We start from the raw sequence: 20,317 nt of genomic DNA, 5'->3' as shown, positions 1-20,317 counted from the left end.
ATTAGCTGCTGCTGCTGCCAGGGATGGCCATCGGTGCAGACGCCATCGATGGTTACCATCGATGGGGATTCTGCACCCAGCCATCGATCAGTGTTTTCACTCGGTCATGTATATTCCCCTTTTTTTTTAAAGCGAGTCGAGGAGCCGTCTAAAAGATACGTATCTTTTCACTGAACGATCCGTCGGTTCCCGGCTCAGCTTGAGGATCCGTTTTGACCATCTCTATCTCTCACGTGGCCGGTCACCTCCTTCCTTCACGCCAGCTTAATGTCAGTGCCACCACCGCACCACCCCCCTCCTTTGCGCTCCCAGCCTGTCACTCAAAAACCTGGGTCAGCTCCAGGGCGCTATTCTACCTCACGGCGCCAACATGCGCCTGCTGCGTGTCTCTCCTCCGGCTGCCAGGTCTCCCCTGCGGTGAGTGGGTTGCCTGGCAACCACCTACGCATCCTTCTACAGGGTGCCTTGGAGTTACGGGGTGCCACACATGCCACAGTTTTAACATTCCCTATCAGTAAAACTGTGGCAGTGCATGCTGGGAATTGTGGTTTCACAACAATTGGAGGCCCACAGGTTGGCCAGGCCTGCTTCAAAATCTATGTAGGTCGACCCAAAAGGTGGGCATTCACTAGGTCGACATTGAAAAAAGGTTGACATAGGTCAACTTTGACAAAAGGTCAACACAAGTATAAGGTCGATGAGAATGTCGACATGAGGTTATCACAACTTTTTTTCATTTTTTTTTTACTTTTTTCATCCACGTGAAGTGGGAACTGCAAAAATGTGCTGAGCCTACCACCAAAGGAGAGAGGCACCTGTCCCAAAGTATGGCCAGCAAAGTGCTACACTAATTGAGGATTTATATCGACATTTTACTATTAGGGAATGTTAAAACTATGGCAAGGCATGCTGGGATGTGTAGTTTCACAACAGCTGGAGGGCCACAGTTTGGACAGCATGCAGTAGACCTTTCAGTCCACACCTCTCACTCTGAATAAGGCCAATGGTGAATTACCCATTAGGCACGGCCTAGGGGCGGCACTTGTTTGGGAGGCATCGCTTGTTGAGGGGGCGGCACTTGTTGGGGTCCGCTTTTAGATCATACTTTCCTACCTGACCCTCTCCATGTGGGAGAAAATGCTCTGTTTCTGGACTTCCCTGGTAATGTATGATTGCCATCACCTGTGGGGAGCTAGGTAATTGATAAGAAGGGTGTTTCACCACAGGTGATGGCAATCATACATTACCAGGGAAGTCCAGGAACAGAGCATTTTCTCCCGCATGGAGAGGGTCAGGTAGGCAAGTATGTTTTAGATGCCTGTGTTGGTATTGTCAGCCTGAAATGTACCAGTAACATAACTCCCAACATGACCCATTCCAGGACGGACACAATGCTCTGTTTATTGACTTCCCTGATCATTTATGATTATCATCGCATGTTTTAAACAGGTTAATTGACAAGAAAGGTACTTCACCACAGATGATGGTCATTCTAAATTAAAAGGGAAGTCCAGGAATAGAGCATTGTGTCCGTCCAGGAGAGGGTCATGTTGGGAGGCATGCAATGTGCTTATTACACCCTGAGTGCCCTAATGACACACACCTGGGATCAGCACCTGACTGATCACACTGCAGGCCCCGCCTCCTCCTCATGGTATAAATGACCGGCCTGTGCTCACCTGTAGTATTAGGAGCTGCAGGCAGGATGGGGATTTTCAGGGGCTGGGTGTGCTGTGCAGTATTGCTGTGGGGCTGTAGCATGGTGGTTAGTACTGAGGGGTTTTTAGAAGATGTGTCTGATCTGCGTTGTGGCTCCAGTAAGATGCGGCTCTCCCTGCCCTCTGTGCGCCTGGATTTTGCTTCTGCCTTCAAGGTATTGGGTGAGTAACTCTGTCCTCAATTAAATTCTGTCAATGAGGTCTGTCAGTTCCTATGCTACTTTATGGTGGAAATGTGTACATATAGTCTAAATCGGATATGGCCAAATGCAGCCCGTGCTGTCATTTCAAGTGGCCCGCAGCCTCCAGCTGGAAGCGGGCAGAGCATCCGATGTGGGAAGCACAGGACACTAAAGGTGGGGCCCTGGCAAATGCGCCTTTACCTTGCTGTCTGCTGCAGTGAGGAGGTGCCGGCCGCCACAGTCAGATGTGTTTGGCGTCCTACCCCTGCTTCTGCAATCGTATATCACCCTACTGCACAATCAGTGACAGCAGTGTGTGGGTAGAGGGTGCAGCAAGGGGGAAGCTTGCTCCCATAACATGCAGAGCGGAGGAGGGCGGGAGCCCAAGCCTCTCCTGTCCTTGCAGTGCCTGCTTTGCCTCTCCTTCCTCTGGCTCACACAAGGGGCTGGGAAACATACAGGGAGGGGGCAGAGTGGGGGACATGCAGTGAAGGAGGGTCAGGCTGGGGGACATGCAGTGATGGCCATTCAGAGAAGGGGGAGCAGGGGCAGGCTGGGAAACATATAGTGAATGGGGGCAGAGTGGGGTACATAGTGAATGGGGGTCAAACAGGGCCGTCTTAACAGCAGTGTGGGCCCCTGGGCAAAGCAATGCACTGGGGCCCTTACCCAGTCTCCCCTCCTAGGGGTGGGGGGTGCTTTCAGCAGCAGCTTTGATGTCCCAAAGGTGGCAGGTGGTGCTCTATCTTCCATTCAACATGTAGGACCTGGAGCAGTAACTTTTGCTAATTACTGTACTTCTTTACTGCAAAGGTGGTGGGAGGGTGAACACTAATGTGTGAAAGTGGGCACTGAGCTGAATGAAGGGTCCCTTGTAAATGACTTCCAGGGAGGTAGGGGGTGTTTTATATGCAGTGGAGCGTTGGATAATGGAGTGGGATTAATATTTGTCATTTTCCGGTGGAAGGGCAGCTTGTTTGACTGCAGATATCGCCATTATCTGGAAATAGATTTCTTAGCCTTCAATGGTATAAAAACCTAGAGTCCCAACTTTCAGTAGGTGCTGGGGACTTGGGGATCAGGAGCCAGAGCAATCCATTGACAAAAATATAAAACTGTACACCAGACGTTTGGAGCTGGAGCAGGGACCGGCTGCTGGAAGGCTGATATCTCTGGTTCTGGGCATGATTGAGACAAGCCGCTACTGTCGACAGAAAGGGGAGTGTCCCAGCTTTTGGCTTTTTACTCTCAGAAAAACTCTAAGTTAGAAAAAACCTGAGAAATATGACTAGGAACTGCGATTAACAGGTCAAATGTGGACTGCTGCTTTGAAGTTGGATATCTCCAGTTCCCCAGGGCCGATTTTCAAAATTCTGGTATCCCTGGAAAGAGAGGATCCTCAGCTATCAGGATAGGGCCCTTATACACCTGGGGCCCCTGGGCAAGTGCCCATTAAGCCCATACGAAAAGACGGCCCTGGGGTCAAACAGTTAATGGGTGTCATACAGGGAAGGAGGGTCAGGCTTGGGGACATACAATGAATGGAGGCACTGATGGACATTAAGAGAAGGGGGCAGGCTGGGGGACATACAGTGAATGGGGGCAGAGTGGAGGACCATTCTGATGTAATTAATGATTCAAAGAATGTCCGGATGAATGGTCGGCCCCCACACATTTACACTTCACCAAATCTGGCCCTCGTCGCAAAAAGTTTGGACACCCCTGGTCTAAATACTAATGTGTTTATCTCTTCATGTGATCTAGGTTCATGTAATCCGTTTGCTAAACACTATTACTTTACTCTGGTTAAATCAGAATAGAGTAACCCTGCTATGTACATGGCTTTCTAATACCCCTTTTACACGGTTGCAAAAACCTCAGCCGTCCTGGCAGAGGGGGGCAATATCGCACAGTGACCACCTGTACCTCAAAATTGACCGCTGGTCGAGAGCGCCAGCCCGCCATTATTAATAAAAAAAAAAAATATATATTTTTTTTTGTAAAGGACATGTAGTAATTGAAAAAGGGAGGGTGGGAATCCAGACACCCCTTTATATACCCCTGCATAAGCTACCACCCCTCTTCTACCTAATTGGCTACTCTAACTATCAATCACGTGCACTTCTATGGGTAATGAACTATTCAACAACTTTATTAGGACAATCACAAAATTCACAGGCTCTTAAATGCCCTCGTGTCTATACAGCCCTCACTTAATCTTATCACTCTATATCAGGCATTCCCAACCACGGTCCTCAAGGCACGCCAACAGTGCAGGTTTTGTAGATATCCAGGCTTGAGCACAGGTGACTTAATTAGTATCTGAGGGATTCTGATTAAACCATCTGTGCTGAAGCCTGGATATCACTAAAACCTGCACTGTTGGTGTGCCTTGAGGACCGTGGTTGGGAATGCCTGTTCTATATTTTATCACTTTGAAGCTTAGTGCATATGGTGCGGAGAGCCAGTCAGCTCCTAAATGCCATGTTCCAGGCTTTCTGGGAAAAATGAACTTGGCGCTTAGTAAATCTCTTCTGTATGGTAGGCCTATGAACTTGGGAACAGGGCAGGTATTTGCTTTGAACTGGCAGCAGCTGGGATGATCTCCTGGTTAATAAGGAACGGTGGTGCCCTTAACAGTCAGAGACCCATGTGTGCCGGACAAAACATGTTGCACCACCAGTGGGGAAGAAATCCTAGATGTCAGTGTAAAAACAAAGCTGCCAATTACCTGTACACTACATGCAAAAGCAGCCTGTATATTTTCCCTGCATGTAGAATAGATTCTGGAATGGTATATGGTTGTTGAGTGGACATGGGTTTAGATCCACAGGGTCATTAGGTTGACATAATTTTTTTTTTTTCCTTTACCTAAAGTGGTTTTTCATGCCCTACCATCCACTTGGGTGGTGGGAGAATACGTGTGCTGAGTGTAGCGAGGGGACATGGTGCACTTTTGTAGCGCCCATGTCGACATTCAGGATAAAGTGAAAAACCTGATGTCGACCTTGATGTGTCTCCCCCATACCCTCTGGAACATGGCTCATTCCAGGAGCTAACCCCTCTTCATTTTTCTTAACTTCTTTTGTACTCCTTATTTGTCCCAGATAATGCAGGAAAGCCTCACCGGCTCCAGAATGACTCCGCTTGCAGGCTCTGGGTAGGACAGAAACCAGATTCGCTGCTCATTGGTGCTGCCTATGACGGGTGCTATGTGAGAGAGGAGGTAAGGCGCACTACAACCTTGTATGACTGTAACATGCTGGCATAGCCAATAGGTGAACTGGGAGGGGCAAATGTACTTTAATGAATTAGTTCTGACTATTTTTATTATTTTCAAACACTGCCTGTAGTTATTGTTAGATTGCAGCGCTCAGCGCCTGTCTCCATACACTGTTTAGTGTAAGGCTTACAGTCTGCCTTGTCCCCTTGCAGCCAACGCAGCTAGGCGTCACCCTGAGTGACAGCTCGCTTAAGCGAATAGCAGGGCAGAGACCCCTGACCCTGCTGGCAGCGTTTCCTTTCCTGTGAGGAAGTCCCCGCGTAGTGTGTGCCTCAGAGCGTATGTGACTCCGTCCATACTGTTTGTAGCTCCACGTGTACCGGAGCGCATAGGAGCAAGTCCCCGCTGTAATCCCGTTACCAGCGTGACCATTTGCACAGGGAGATCAGTCATCATTGGCAGCAGCGAGACTGGGAGAGATACCGCAGCGTAAACCAGCAAACTGTCATTGACCCTGCACGCGCCAAAACGCTACAGCTAAGTAACAACCAGAGACTGTCGTTCCCAATGTACCAGTTTGTATTACCGCTTGAAGTTACCTACTAAAGTACTGTTGTAACCTACAAGCCTGCCACTTGAATAAAGCCTTCATTTGGTTATATCTTCTAAGTGTGAGGTCTGACAACCACACTGCACGTACTTATAGACACTCTGCCAATAGGTTATGGGCCCAGCACGTCACGTGCGCGAAGATTAACCCCCTGAAGACAAAGTGCTAGCGCAGTACATAAAAGAACACAAAGGAATTATTTCTGAATTGCCATTTGTGGGAGAGTTAACGAGAATGCACAGTACAGGGCATAGCATGAACTTTCCAAAGCTCAAAGGCTCAGAGAATTATACTACATGGAAGTTCGCTATGGAAATGCAGCTTAAGAGGGAGAAGCTATGGAAAGTCACAATAGCCCCAGGAGATAGTCCAAACCCAGAAGAGGTAGACAAGGCCATTGGCACAATAGGCCTGGCTGTGGAGCAGCATGTTTATTCTACTATCTGTGGGAAGGAGTCCGCTAAGGACATGTGGACAACTCTACAAGGTGCTTATGAGAATAAAGGCTTAATGAGAAGGATAAGTCTGAGACGCACACTGTATGGAACAAAGCTGAATGCATGCAAGGACATGAACGATTATATTGATAAGATACTATCGATAGCTCAGCAATTGGCATGTGTAGGAGCAAAAGTGGATGAGGAAGAAGTGGCGATGGTAATGCTGCAGAACTTGACAGAAGAATTTGACTTTCTGGTTGTCGCACTGGAGTCAAATGAAACCAAGCTTACAACTGAAGTTGTGAGAGCCAAACTACTACAGTTCCAAGAGAGAATCTACAAGGATGCCATAGCTGAGGGTTCTGCCTTAGTAGCAAAGGGTGCAAAACCCAAGAAATGCACATTCAAATGTTATGTGTGCCACAAAGTAGGGCACAAGGCTTCAGAATGCAGGCTGAAGAACACTAGTGGCATGCACAAGCGGCATGATAAGAAGAACGAGTCAGCACTGAATGTAACAGACAAGCCAAGGAGGGATCTCTGGTACATGGACTCGGGAGCCTCTAGACACTTCAGCTGCAACAAGGAGTGGTTCAATTCTTTAACACAGTGTACACCCACAACAGTTACCGGGATTGGTGAAAAGGTCCTTACTGCTTCAAATGTCGGGACAATCACAGTGAGACTAAGAATTGAGGGACAGACAGTAGTCACAGATATCCAAGACGTCCTGTATGTACCAGAATTGGGAAGTAACCTCATCGCTATCAGCGTACTCGAGGCAAAAGGCTACAGAGTCCAGTTTGCTAAGGGCAAGTGTATGGTGCATAATGAAAGAGGGACTGTAATTGCTTCAGCAACCCGATGCAACCAACTATACGTCCTAGACACAGAGAAATGTGTAGCTTTGGCAGCCTCTGCTGAAAATGAGTCGATGGAACTCTGGCACAGACGTTTGGGACACTTAGGATACGATAATGTCCAGAAATTAGCTGATGGAATGGCAACAGGAATCACAGTGAAGGACACCGGAAGACCTGTGTGCGAGAGTTGCATAAAAGGCAAGCAGACCCGCAACCCATTTCCCAAGTCAGCAGGCAGAGCAGAAACACAATTAGCTCTGGTGCACACAGATGTGTGCGGACCAATGGAAGAGAAGTCAACCAGTGGTTACAAATACTTCATGACTCTCATCGATGACGCCACAAGAATGACACACGTATACTTCATAAGGAAGAAAAGTGAGGTGGTCAAGAAAATTGTGGAGTACAAGAACCTAGTGGAAACTCAGACGGGCCTAAAGCTAAAGGTCCTGAGGTCCGACAATGGGGGAGAGTACGAAAATGAAGTTCTAACCGACTTTCTCAGAAAACATGGCATAAAGCATCAGCTGACGATGGCCTACACGCCTGAACAGAATGGCGTAAGTGAAAGGGCGAACCGAACAATCGTTGAAAGAGCACGAGCGATGGTGAACGATGCTGGCCTGGAGAAGAGTTTTTGGGCAGAAGCTGTATCTACTGCAGTATACCTGAAAAACAGAACACCTACAGTGGCCGTGAAGGGAAAAACCCCCTTAGAGGCCTGGTCTGGGAAGAAGCCAGACATCAGTCACCTCCGTGTCTTTGGGAGCAGAGCTTATGCGCATATACCAAAGGAGAAAAGGAAGAAACTTGACCCAAAATCAAGACAGTGCATATTGCTAGGCTATTGTGAGGAGAGCAAAGGGTACAGGCTCTGGGATGCAGAGAACAGACGTCTTCTAAAATCAAGAGATGTGATATTTCAAGAAACAGCATCACCCACAAAAGCAAAAGAGCAAGAAAAGCAAGCACTAGTAGAGGTATGTGAAATAGAGAGCATACCTGCAACAGAAAATACTGAAGAAGGAAGCGAACCAACTAATAGAGCTTCTGTAAGAAGAAACAAGGGCATACCAGCCAGGAGATATGAGGAAGAATATGCGAATATTGCTTTCAGTGAACCTCAGAGTATTCAAGAAGCGAAAGCGTGCAGTGATTGGGCGAAATGGAAATCTGCAATAGACACAGAGCTATCAGCACTGAGAGAGAACGATACTTGGACCATAGTAGATAGGCCAAGCAACCGCAAGACAGTCAAGAACAAGTGGGTCTTCTGCAAGAAGTTAATTCAGACGGAGAAGTTGCCCGTTACAAAGCCCGTCTTGTTGCTAAGGGATACACACAGAGATCCGGAATTGACTATGGGGAGATATACTCACCTGTTGCGAGGTATAACACTCTCAGGTTAGTAATTGCAGTCGCCACCTTACAAGACTTACTGCTATACCAACTAGACTTCGACTCAGCGTTCTTAAATGGAGAGCTACTTGAAGAAATCTATATGGAATCACCAGATCATTATGATGAGAATGAACTTCAGACAGAGAAAGTGTGTCTTCTGAAGAAATCCATATATGGCCTAAAGCAGAGTGGTCGTTGCTGGTACATAAAATTGGACACAGTACTACTTGAAATGAATTTTATTAGATCAGAGACTGACAACTGCCTTTATCACAAAACTCTGGGAGAAAAGTTGTTCATCATAGCAGTCTATGTGGATGATATACTTATAGCAGGTCACGAAGATCACATCACAAGTGTAAGAGATCAACTGAAACAGAGATTCAAGTTGAAAGACTTAGGTCCAGCCAATCATCTGTTGGGCATGAGAATTGTTCAAAACTTGCAAAAGGGAACAGTCACAGTCGACCAACAAATGTACATCGAGGCAACAATCTTGAAGTATGGGATGGCAGACTCCAAGTCAGTGAATACACCAATTGACAAAAGCATCAAGATTACAAAAGGTATGTCACCAACCACACAAGAAGAAGCAGAGGAAATGCAAGATGTTCCTTACAAGAACGTGGTTGGAAGTCTTATGTATGCAAGTATTGGAACCCGTCCAGACATCACTCATGCAGTCAGTCGGGTGAGCCAATTTGCAATAAATCCTGGAAGACAACACTGGATTGCGGTGAAGAGGATTCTGAGATACCTAAAAGGTACAAGTTCTTTGAAGTTAGAATTCGCCAAGACAAGCAATTCAAATTTGAAAGTCTTCTGCGATGCCGACTGGGGAGCAGATGAAGATGATCGTCGTTCCCACACCGGTTACCTGTTCACACTGGCCGGAGCAGCAGTTAGTTGGGCGAGTAGAAAACAACCAACAGTTGCTCTCTCAACAACTGAGGCCGAATACATGGCTCTTACAGAGACATCAAAAGAAGCACTCTGGATCAAAGAGACTTTGTGTGAGTTAGGTCTACTTTATGAAGAAGAGACTATCAGTATCGCATGTGACAACAGGGGAGCAATAGATCTTTCCTGTACTACCAAGCACCATGGAAGGTCGAAGCACATCGCGATAAGACACCACTTCATCAGAGAACTAGTGGAGAACAAGTCCATCGATGTTGAATACATTGCAAGTGAACAGAATGTCGCTGACATGCTTACTAAAGGACTGTCGACAAACTTGCTTATTAAGTTCGTGAAGGACTGTGGACTTGTCTAAGTTCAAAATGTTGATTTGAAGTTCTGAATGTCTTTTCTCTCTAACCATATTTTCGGTTACAGGTATCACAAAAGGACAGAGAATTGTATTAAGTTCTTTATGTAGCCGAAGACAGCCTTGAGCGAGGGGGAGTGTTAGATTGCAGCGCTCAGCGCCTGTCTCCATACACTGTTTAGTGTAAGGCTTACAGTCTGCCTTGTCCCCTTGCAGCCAACGCAGCTAGGCGTCACCCTGAGTGACAGCTCGCTTAAGCGAATAGCAGGGCAGAGACCCCTGACCCTGCTGGCAGCGTTTCCTTTCCTGTGAGGAAGTCCCCGCGTAGTGTGTGCCTCAGAGCGTATGTGACTCCGTCCATACTGTTTGTAGCTCCACGTGTACCGGAGCGCATAGGAGCAAGTCCCCGCTGTAATCCCGTTACCAGCGTGACCATTTGCACAGGGAGATCAGTCATCATTGGCAGCAGCGAGACTGGGAGAGATACCGCAGCGTAAACCAGCAAACTGTCATTGACCCTGCACGCGCCAAAACGCTACAGCTAAGTAACAACCAGAGACTGTCGTTCCCAATGTACCAGTTTGTATTACCGCTTGAAGTTACCTACTAAAGTACTGTTGTAACCTACAAGCCTGCCACTTGAATAAAGCCTTCATTTGGTTATATCTTCTAAGTGTGAGGTCTGACAACCACACTGCACGTACTTATAGACACTCTGCCAATAGTTATTAGCAGCGAGCTAATTTGGGTTGCTGGGCACTGGTATTCTGACTGCCAGTCATCTGTATGTATAGTGGGTCTGAATGTTTCATTCCAGTATTATATCTTGCCATTTAGGTGCCACAAGGAATCTGCAGTGTCCGATTACACAGTACATAAATTAATAATTAACAGTGACTTCTATATAATCATAATAGAGGACAAGTACAGCGTACATAACCATAGCTGCTTCAGCAGACACCACTGATAATATACCCCTTTCACACCAGCCTAAATTCCCGGGATCAATCCGCGACTAGCACTGGTTTGTAAGGTTCCCAGGGGAAAATTTGCCGGGATTTCAACCCTGCTATGGAGCTGGGTTGTTCCCGGGGTCCTGGCCGATGTGAAAGGGGTCGGGGTACTCACCTGGGTTGCCGGTCCTCCGTGTGTACAGTCAGGCCAGGGATCCACACAGGTGGCGGGTGCAGATGACCGGACAGGTGGCGGATGATGACGCAGCTATCCGGCACCCGCACTGCAGCATGGTATCTGAGCCTGCTGCCTGTTTGGATCACCGGCCTGCACTGAGGACCAGCAACCTGAGGTGAGTACTGTACTCCCAGTATAGTGGCAGGATTTGGTGCCATTAAAGATTGGTTTAAGTAAGAAGACTGAGGGAAGAGGGCCCTGCTGGTCAGAGCTTTACATTCTAAATTCTGTATAAATCTCTTATAATTCCCCTTTCTGTAAACAACTCTAAGTGGGAGCTAAAACAGATGGGACAGGATCCTGTCATGTAACTGGTGTAAGATCTATCATTCTCTGCAGAATGGAGACCATGTGATGACTCTGATCGCAGAACAAATTTCCAATGGGGCAGTGGAATACCACAAGAGAGACCTCCGGTGCCCGTTCCTGGCAGGTAATGTTCTCTAGAGGGCAGCTCTAACCATAAGTGATTGTGATCACTCACTACAAATGATAAATATCGCTCCAGCCAATCGGTAACTATCCTGTGTTTGGAGATATGACAGGAGCTGATTGGCTGGAGCCCCATTTATCAACTGTAATGAGCGATCACCATGTCGCTTGTTAGCTGGGTGGGCTGATAATCATCATTATCATGATGGGTCTATTTGTGTGTCTGTGGCAATAAACCTTCCTTCAGGCTGCTTGTTATACTGTTACTAGATCATTGCCCATCTCTAGTTGGGAACACACTAAGGACTTTCTCAATCTCTCCCCTACAGCTATGGATGCTCCGAGCCCCAGTGCCTGCGCTGCTGTCCAGAGTACTGACCGCTTGCCCTGTGCCAACGCCTCTGTGACCAGTGCGGTCTGTGCAGGACTAGGCTGCTGCTTCTCTTCCACTGACCCCTTCGTTCCCTGTTACTATGGAAACAAAGGTAAGCTTGTTCTATGGGTTCAGATACCTAACCTGGACCAGCGTTCTATAAGCACAAAGGGGAGGGCCTCAAAGATGTTGCCCATAGCAGCCAAACCTGCATCTAGCATCTGTCTTGTACTGGGTGAAAGCTGATTGGTTACATTGGGCTGCATCTCATTTTGAAGGTTTTATACCTCCTCCAGCTTAGTGCTGCACTTAAATGACCTGCCACCTTATACCAGGCACTGTACCAGCTCTGCCTGGAGTATCCCAGGAATCTGCCCTCTTGTACTTGGCCTATAACTGCTGGTGTACCCAAGCAGTCTTATGGTATATCAGATTTAGGCAGTTACTGTACATCTAAAGTGAACAGGCCAGTTGTTCCAATATGGGAGAGGTTGGGAACAGGCCTAATGCTGCTTTGGCTGAAGCTAGGCTTACTGGACCAATCCACGGTCACCTGGAATAGCTGGGCCTGTAGAGCATCTGGACTTGCTACTAAAAAGTCCAGCATCTAAGATGGCACTTGCATTAAAGGCTGTCCCTGGTGTATGAAGTAACCAATAGAATTGTAGTGAACTAAGCATGAGATGGCCTGACATTTGACAAACTGCTTATGTGCTCTCCCTGCCAATCCAGTGACCGCGCAGTGTACAGATGATGGCCAGGTGCTGATTGCTATCTCTGAGGATGTAACTACACCATCCCTGATCTTGGATTCCATCGGTGTTGTCAATGTGGACACCACCTCATGTCCCATGCTGAGTGTTTCGGAGACTTCAGCTTTTATCCTGTTCCAGTTCCCTCTCTCCTGCGGAGGAGCCAGCCAGGTACGTCTGGTGCTTTCCCTGTAGTCTGTTAGCGTATGGGGGCATTTAAGAACAGTCTGAGGGGAGAAGTCCTACAGTATATGAATCGCTTTGTTGGCTTACTGGGTGGTAGGAGGATGCTGGATGCAATTTATCATGAATGCAGCCTTTGCGCTCTTTGGCTCCAATGCACATGGGACCACGAATTGGAGCTAAAACGCATGCGATTTGACTTTTTTAACCGATTTCTTGGCCCTCTGTGTTGGACTTTTTGGACAGACTCCTGTCTGAACCAAGTGCTCTTAGCCTGTACATGGTATGTGCAACGTGGTGTATCTACTTCATGTAACCCATATGTGGCTGCTTAAGGCATGAACTGTTCATGGATGGTTTGTACAACAAGCAGACCAGAGGGTTTGTTTGTAGTCTTTTTACTAATGCATGTAGAGAGAGTACCAGTCAATCAGCCATGTTCTAGGATGAGTGTTTTTTTTTTTTTTCTTTTTTCTAGAAGGGTAGAGCACAAAGCCAATTCTGCCATCTTTCACTATCCAAGGCTTTTCCACTTATGGTCAAATGATCTGTAACTCTTAACCAGGCTTCCATCCCAAAAATAGTTTGGCCTTTTTTTTTTTTTTACACTGTTCTTAGCTAACCTCTTTGAACACAATGACACACATCTGTCCCTAGGAGTCTTAGTATATGGTCTCTTACCCACCTAGCAGGAGTTAAGCAGTATACAGGTTTCCTCCCATTGTCTATAACTGGTCTCCCTTTGGCAGGCACTGGCTAACACTGTGGTGTATGAGAACACAATTTATGCCACCAGAGACAAAAGGACATGGCAAGGATCATCCATCTCAAGAGACAGCACATTTAGGTAAGCCATAAAGTGGTGCAGGCCTGGGACTCTTCTGTATAGAGGGCAAAGCTAACCCTATATTACTGCACTAGGCTGACTGTCCGCTGCATCTACTCTAACACTGGTGTTGTCCCGCTGCAAGTAGAGGTCCTCACCCTGCCGCCACCACTTCCAGTGTCCACCTCAGGCCCTCTGCTCCTGCAGATGAATATAGCACAAGGTAATGACCAGTATGTTTAACTGTATGGAACAATATCATTCAACTGTGGGAGACAAATTGGTCTACAAGACACTAGTTTTCTAGATAAAGATATTGCTTAGATATCTAATCTACACTAAAGATCTGTGCACTGAACCACAGAGGGTAACAGTACAGGCTGGTAGTGCATTGACACAAGGTTTTCAGAATAAAAAATTGACTTTCTTTACTCTGATGCAGAGAAAGTGTTCTAGAACACGTCAGTGGTTGTCACAAACGTCTTCTAAAGGAATTAAACATATCTGGCAGGCATGGCAGTTTGCTACCTAAACTGTCATTAGACAGGTTCTGGGATATCCTTGCTGCAGTCTAGATGAGGCTTGGCCAATCTATTGTGTTTTTGGCAGGAGATGCTTGTATGTTTAGTTTCTCAACCACTGTAAAGCAGCAGGTTGACCAGGTCGTAGTTTAACTTGTAACTTGTGATCAGGGACAATACAGATATTGCCGTTACCGTCCCGGTTCTCCGGTATCATGCTGGAGTCTAGATCAGACTTGGCCAACCTGTTTACCCTTTATTATGGTAGGGGATGCTGGGGTATTTAGTTCTGCAACAGCTGTAGAGCCAGAGACTGGCCAGTTCCAGATTAATTAGAGAAACTAAATTTTTATTTAGTAGACACCATTAAAACTTGGATGGCAATGGAGTGAGTAAAAACTTCTGTTCTGAACAATTTGCCAGTGGTTGACTAGGCATTGACGGCTCTATTGGCAAGCTGGCAAATCATGGTAGCCATGCAGACCAGAGTAGCTCTGGGGAGCAGAAACACGTGTTGACTTACTATGGGAGTCACATCTCTGGATCTTGGAGGCATGCTACGGTGTGAATGTTGTAATGGTAACAAGACTTCTTCTTTGGCAGACATGCAGTATTCTTCATACTACCTGGCTAATGACTACCCTGTGGTCAAAGTGCTCAGAGATCCAGTCTACTTGGAGGTTCAAATACTACAAAAAACAGACCCAAACTTGTTCCTAGTCTTAAATGACTGTTGGGCCACTCCCTCCACGGACCCCACCCAACAAGTCCAATGGCCCATTCTTATGGACGGGTAAGGCTGGCATTCCATTTAGTTCTAATATGCTGTTATCAACAATGAGACAGAATTTTATGCCCATGACTGATTCTACTCGTTCCAGGTGCCCTTTTACTGGAGACAACTACCTGACTCAGCTGGTCCCACTTGGCGCACCCACACAGAGCATTCTGTTCCCATCCCACTACAAACGCTTCATCGTCAGCACCTTCACCTTTGTGGACCAGAGTTCCCAGCTTGCACTTAATGGACTGGTAAAGCCACTCCTATATATTTTAAAAATGGCATGCCATGGGTCTGTGTATATGAAAACATGGTTGCATAGGTTTACAGTGGCCATTGAGCTATGACCTAGTTTAACTTGTCTATATTTGCCCTTATGCATGTTTTTTAGATCCATAGCTTTGGCTTGCCACATCAGATGCATATACTGTGGGTGGCTTTCAACTGACTGAAATCGAGGCCAATTATACCAGATATCGCTTTAGTCATTTATCCAACTAAATCTTCAAGTCTTTAATGACCTCTGTTCCACAGGTCTACTTCCACTGCAGCGCCTCTGTGTGTGTCCCATCCACCACCGCTTCCTGCACAGTGTCATGTGGCCAAAGGAAAAGTAAGTGCTAATTTGTGTTTAGGTTTCCTCCAATCGAATGTAAGAAGAAACTAACTCTTCTATCTGCAGAACGAGCGGCCAAGGAGCCAGTGCTGGAGACCACAGTAAGCCAAGGCCCAGTTGACTTTATCGATGAAGGTTCATCAAATATGAAAGCTGTGAGGTCTACTAAAGGTGACTTGCACACGCCACCCCCTGCTATTTACTTTTATTTTATTTAATTTTTTTTTAGTCACCATTGTTTATGCTGTACCTTCAACCTCCCCCAACATGCACTCTTTGTACTCAAAGCTGACTTGTCCCTCAAGCAAGCTAATACCCTGGTGGGCAAACTAGAAGGGGATGTTGAGTCTCCTTATCTAATGTCTGACTACTTGCCAAGCCGGGTGTGGATCGTATTGTTGACCCGACTTGGGTCGACATGGGTTAGGTTGCAAGGTCGACATGTGTTGGTTTTTTTGACCCAAATGTCGACATGGACACAGTTGTAAGTCAACCGCAGCAACCTCTCCGTTTTGGGCATGGTGCCTCGCTGTGCTTGGCACACTATTTTATTCTCCCACCACGCTGATAGTGGATGGTAGGGCATGAAATACCGCATGTCAGCTTCATACGCATTTGTTGACCTAGAACCCTGTCGACCCAAGTCGGGTTGACAATACGACCATATCCTGCCAAGCCTGGGATCTCAAGCCTTCTGGTCTGTCATGTCAGTGTTTAGGGGGTGGGTTGTCTATAAACTACCTAAATGACTACTTAGTTTTGAGTCTTGAATTTTTTCTTTCTGTTCCTAGGTACCTCAGATCTGATATCTCCTGTGATGTGGTTGAGGGGAGCTGCTGCTGGAGGAGTCTTCTTGGTGGTGACGTTGACCATACTAGGTGTCTGGTGGCATTTCAGGAGCCGGAGGCACACCATGCTATCTGTAAAACTATGAATAAAGTGCTAGTCCCAAACTGACTTGCTCATGTGTCATCTGTCAGACATGGCGGGAGATGGGATTGGTCAGTCGGCTCCTGCTTTCATAAATCGCAATGTTTGAGCACCTGGGATAGCTGTGATTTTGAACTTGCTATAGTGCACTTGGGAGGCATCACACCAGGCCTTACAGAATAGGGCTCATAAGTGCCTGATAGTTAGTGCCACATAGTTTGTCTGCAAACTCAATATCGATGAGGGCAGATCTATGCATAAAATACTTTAATTGGACAGGAGGGGTGGGTTAATAAGCATTGGAGGATTTAAGCCTTAATTTTATTCTTCAGCTATCGCCCTTCCCAATGTACTGTATGGGGTAATGGGGCAGATGTATTAAGCTTTAAAAATAGATAAATGCAAGGGGGATAAGGAGAGATAAATGCCCAGCCAATCACCTGCCAACTGCCATGTTATAGCCTGTGTTTGGGAAAAAAAAAAAAATCAGCTCCTTACTGACTTTTATTCAAACACAGGCTGTAACATGGCAGTTGGCAGGTGATTGGCTGGGCATTTATCTCTCCTTATCCCCCTTGCATTTATCTATTTTTAAAGCTTAATACATCTGCCCCAATGTTCTTAAAACTGATGGCTGTGCTAATGTAACCTAGTGTTTGAACCATTAGGTCAACACAAGCATTAGATTGACAATGGGAAGGTCTACACTAGGCATTCCCATGGGTGCAGGCCACCAACCCCATGCCCGCTCTCCTAGATGTGAACGTGCCTGCTCACACCAAGTGTCTGCACATGCACATAAATGTGCGTGTGCAGATGCTAAACGTCGCTTGTATTGCAAAAAAACTACCCCAAGTCTGATGCCTCCAGGCAAAGCAAGTCCTGTAACAGTGGTGGCTTCCCTGAGTGGTGGATGGTGTGAAAATCCGCAACAAGAGGACATTGCGGTTCTCCCCTTAAGCAGCTATCCGCCTGCAGTGTATAAGATGTACCCACCAACGTCATAGGGGTATGGGCCAATGAAGGTAACGGGTCTTAGGTTGACAAATTTGACAGTCAAAAGGTCAACATGAGTTGTTTTTTTTTTGTCCCGAATGTTGACAGTCGCCATGGACGCCGTCAAAGTGTACCATGTCCCCTCATGTGGCTCGCTGCACTTGGAAGACTATTACATACCTCCCAACTTCTGTGTTGGGGAAATAGAGACACTCGTGCGGCGAAGCCGCGCGAGCGCCCGAAAAGGGGGCGGGTGTATGCAAATGAGGGCACGGCGTCTATTCTATTAGATTGGGGGGTCTCCCAACTGCCACCCCCGCAGCGGGACAATGCCTGCCGCGGGTGGGACAGGACCTGAAAATCGGGACTGTCCCGCTGTAATCGTGACAGTTGGGAGGTATGCTATTATATCCTCCACCGGGCTGTAGTGAGTGGCAGGGTATGAAATGCCTCCTGTCGGCTCAAAAAAAAAAAATAAGTTAAACCTAATGATTGTCGAGCTTCCGACCCTGTCAACCTTAGCCATGTTGACCTAATTCAGGTGTTGACCCAAGGCCTGTCTAGCTACAGGGATCAACCTAATGTATTAACAAGAAGAGAGAAATCCGGCACCAGATTTTAGTAGATCGGTCTTGGACTGTCTGTTCTCCAAAGAGATATATTGTTTTTGTTCTTATGGGATTGATACCCTTTGATAGTATTTGCTCATGGAGGTGCTACCCTTAACTTTGAATGAACTACGCAAGAAAAAGTATTGCTGGGTGCACTAAGACGTCCTTTTTTGATAATTATAAAATGTAACTTTTAATTTTGCTAATAAAGGTGAAATATTAAAACGTTAGCGACGGATGAGAGAGAAATTGGAATAAGTGTATTAAAAAAGTGTTTGACCGCTGCCTCGTTAAATCCTTAATTTGCAGCGATACGATGCCCCTGTGTGTTTTTATATTTGTGCAAGTACAAATTGATAATGATATACACCACCCTGCTCTGTGTCTTTAATGTACTATTTTTATTTTATAACCAGTACACTTCTGCAGCATGCAGTCTCTGCCGCCCTGGTACTAACTAGCTGCGATTTAGGCTTAGATATGCCTAATGTAGTATTCGCGGGTACCACCGCGGCGACTTGCTGTAATATCCCCTCTTGCAGAGGCGGACAGTGTTCTGGAGAATCAGTGAGCCGGCTTGTCAGTGACTTAGACGCCGCTCACTGTCTCCTGCTGTCTGTCCTGCACTGTTTTCAGGTGAGTGGGGGGACCTATATGACACTCTTAATTTGCGCTAAATTCTAAATCTCAATACAGTGGTTATTTCTTATCACAAAATACAAACACAATTTAACATGTAGACAGTGGCCCTAGTAGCCTACGACTGTTTCATCTAAAAGGCTTTATCAAGGCATGGCAGGATGCCTAGCAAAATCATTAAGTTATATTGTATAATTATCAAAAAAGGACGTCTTAGTGCACCCAGCAATACTTTCTTTTCTTGTATAGTTGTGTAGATCAATCTAATGTATGTCTACCTTCATAGGGTCGATCTAAAGACCATAACCCGATCAATGATATATACAGGTCTAGTGTCTGTGCACCTCTGAAACACTGCGGTCTGTTGGCAGTGAGTGAACTACATCTACTCAGGGCCGGCCCCACCACTAGGCAGGTCTAGGGCGCCAGCTACTGGAGGGCGGCAGTTCGCCCCTCGCCCCCCGTGCAAAGGGGGTACATGCTGTGCCGTCTAGGGAGCGGGCAGGGGGGCTTCTGACAGGAGCCTGCAGTGGTGTCCTTGCCGCGCTGGTACCTGCGGCGCTGTGTATAAAGCTGGCGGCGGTCGGGGGTCCCTGCTGTGAATAAGAAATAACTAGCGCTATCCGCTGGGCTATGCTACCCACCCCCCGGCACCGGGACGACCCCACCCCGACTCGCCTGGTGCGCTCCGGTGCCTTGCACCGGCCCTGCATCTACTAGCTTTGGAAGCATTGCGCTTTTAATGGGCTTACATATACTCTAAATATGAGGGATTATTCAAGTCTGGCTTATTTTGCCCATTACTACTAGTTTGTAATGACCGTATAATTATCAAGCACCAGCCTATTACACAGCTCCGTATATGAAGGTGATACATGTATAATGACATGAGTAAGTTTTTTTTTTTTCTCTTTCGAAATAGCTTTAAAATCTATTTGTTGCTCTACCCTATGTCTCTGGGGATGGGAAATGTGCAGCCACTGTAAGGGAGACACAGTATTGGCCACTGATTACAAAGCAGCCGGTGATGACCAGGATTTCTGGGCAGCTACTGGTGTTGGACTGAGGAAGGTGGAGAGCTGAAACATGAACTAGTCACTGTAGAAGTGTTGCGACAGCTGCTGGCAATGACTGTCCTTCACCTTCATCGAAACCAAACCTGTCGTCTTGGTCTACAGGAAGCACCCTGTACTAGTCGTCTTTAAAAAAAAAATACTTTCATCCAAGAACTGCTACATAATGGGGGTAAGGTGCAAGCAAAGAGATTGCTAGGCTCTGCGGGGATTTGTGGAGATTGTTGCTCTTACAGGAAGTCTCCCTGACAATAACGCAGAGTTGGTACGTACAGTACAGGTATGTGGAAAAAGGGGAGGTACACGTGTATTAAGCTAGGGCTCCTGGAGGCATTAATCAGTCACTGCACATGGGTATTCTGGTGTTTATCTTTTAGATTATTCTAAATCTCTAGGTTTAATAGATTGTGTGTGTATATATCTATATATAGTGCTAGATGATAGCCGCCACATATGATAATACACAATGGGCGGTATTCAATGAGCCAGAATCGCCAAGTTTTATGGCGATTCTGTGTTTTTTTCATGTGTGCCGGCGATTTTATGAGCTGTATAAGCGAATCACCCTATTCAATGACCTATAATCGCCGTTGAGGACCGGTGAATGAAGCACCAATCGCCAAATGTAATTCTCTAAAAATCGCCGTTTTTAGTCTATAGGATTTTGCATGGGGAATCGACGGTAG

The 20,317-nt window shown here is 46.5% G+C and overlaps 1 protein-coding gene across 1 annotated transcript; it reads left to right on the top strand.

Annotated features, from left to right (window-relative positions):
• The first annotated feature begins 1,687 nt into the window (after window positions 1–1,687).
• On the top strand, window positions 1,688–16,339 carry LOC146073947 (zona pellucida sperm-binding protein 4-like). The gene is made up of 12 exons (XM_083181559.1): window positions 1,688–1,880; window positions 5,008–5,126; window positions 11,238–11,331; window positions 11,660–11,815; window positions 12,436–12,626; window positions 13,388–13,485; window positions 13,560–13,687; window positions 14,589–14,778; window positions 14,867–15,017; window positions 15,301–15,379; window positions 15,449–15,553; window positions 16,174–16,339. Exons 1-12 carry the CDS (start codon window positions 1,706–1,708, stop codon window positions 16,314–16,316), a joined length of 1,629 nt encoding a protein of 542 aa, XP_083037685.1. The 5' UTR covers window positions 1,688–1,705; the 3' UTR covers window positions 16,317–16,339.
• The last annotated feature ends 3,978 nt before the right edge of the window (window positions 16,340–20,317 follow it).

The sequence above is a fragment of the Crinia signifera genome, chromosome 4 (genome assembly GCF_055691185.1).
Source record: "Crinia signifera chromosome 4, ASM5569118v1, whole genome shotgun sequence".
Classification (NCBI taxonomy): domain Eukaryota; kingdom Metazoa; phylum Chordata; class Amphibia; order Anura; family Myobatrachidae; genus Crinia; species Crinia signifera.
Note: the sequence above shows the minus strand (reverse complement) of the source record. Positions and strands in the feature narration are given on the sequence as shown.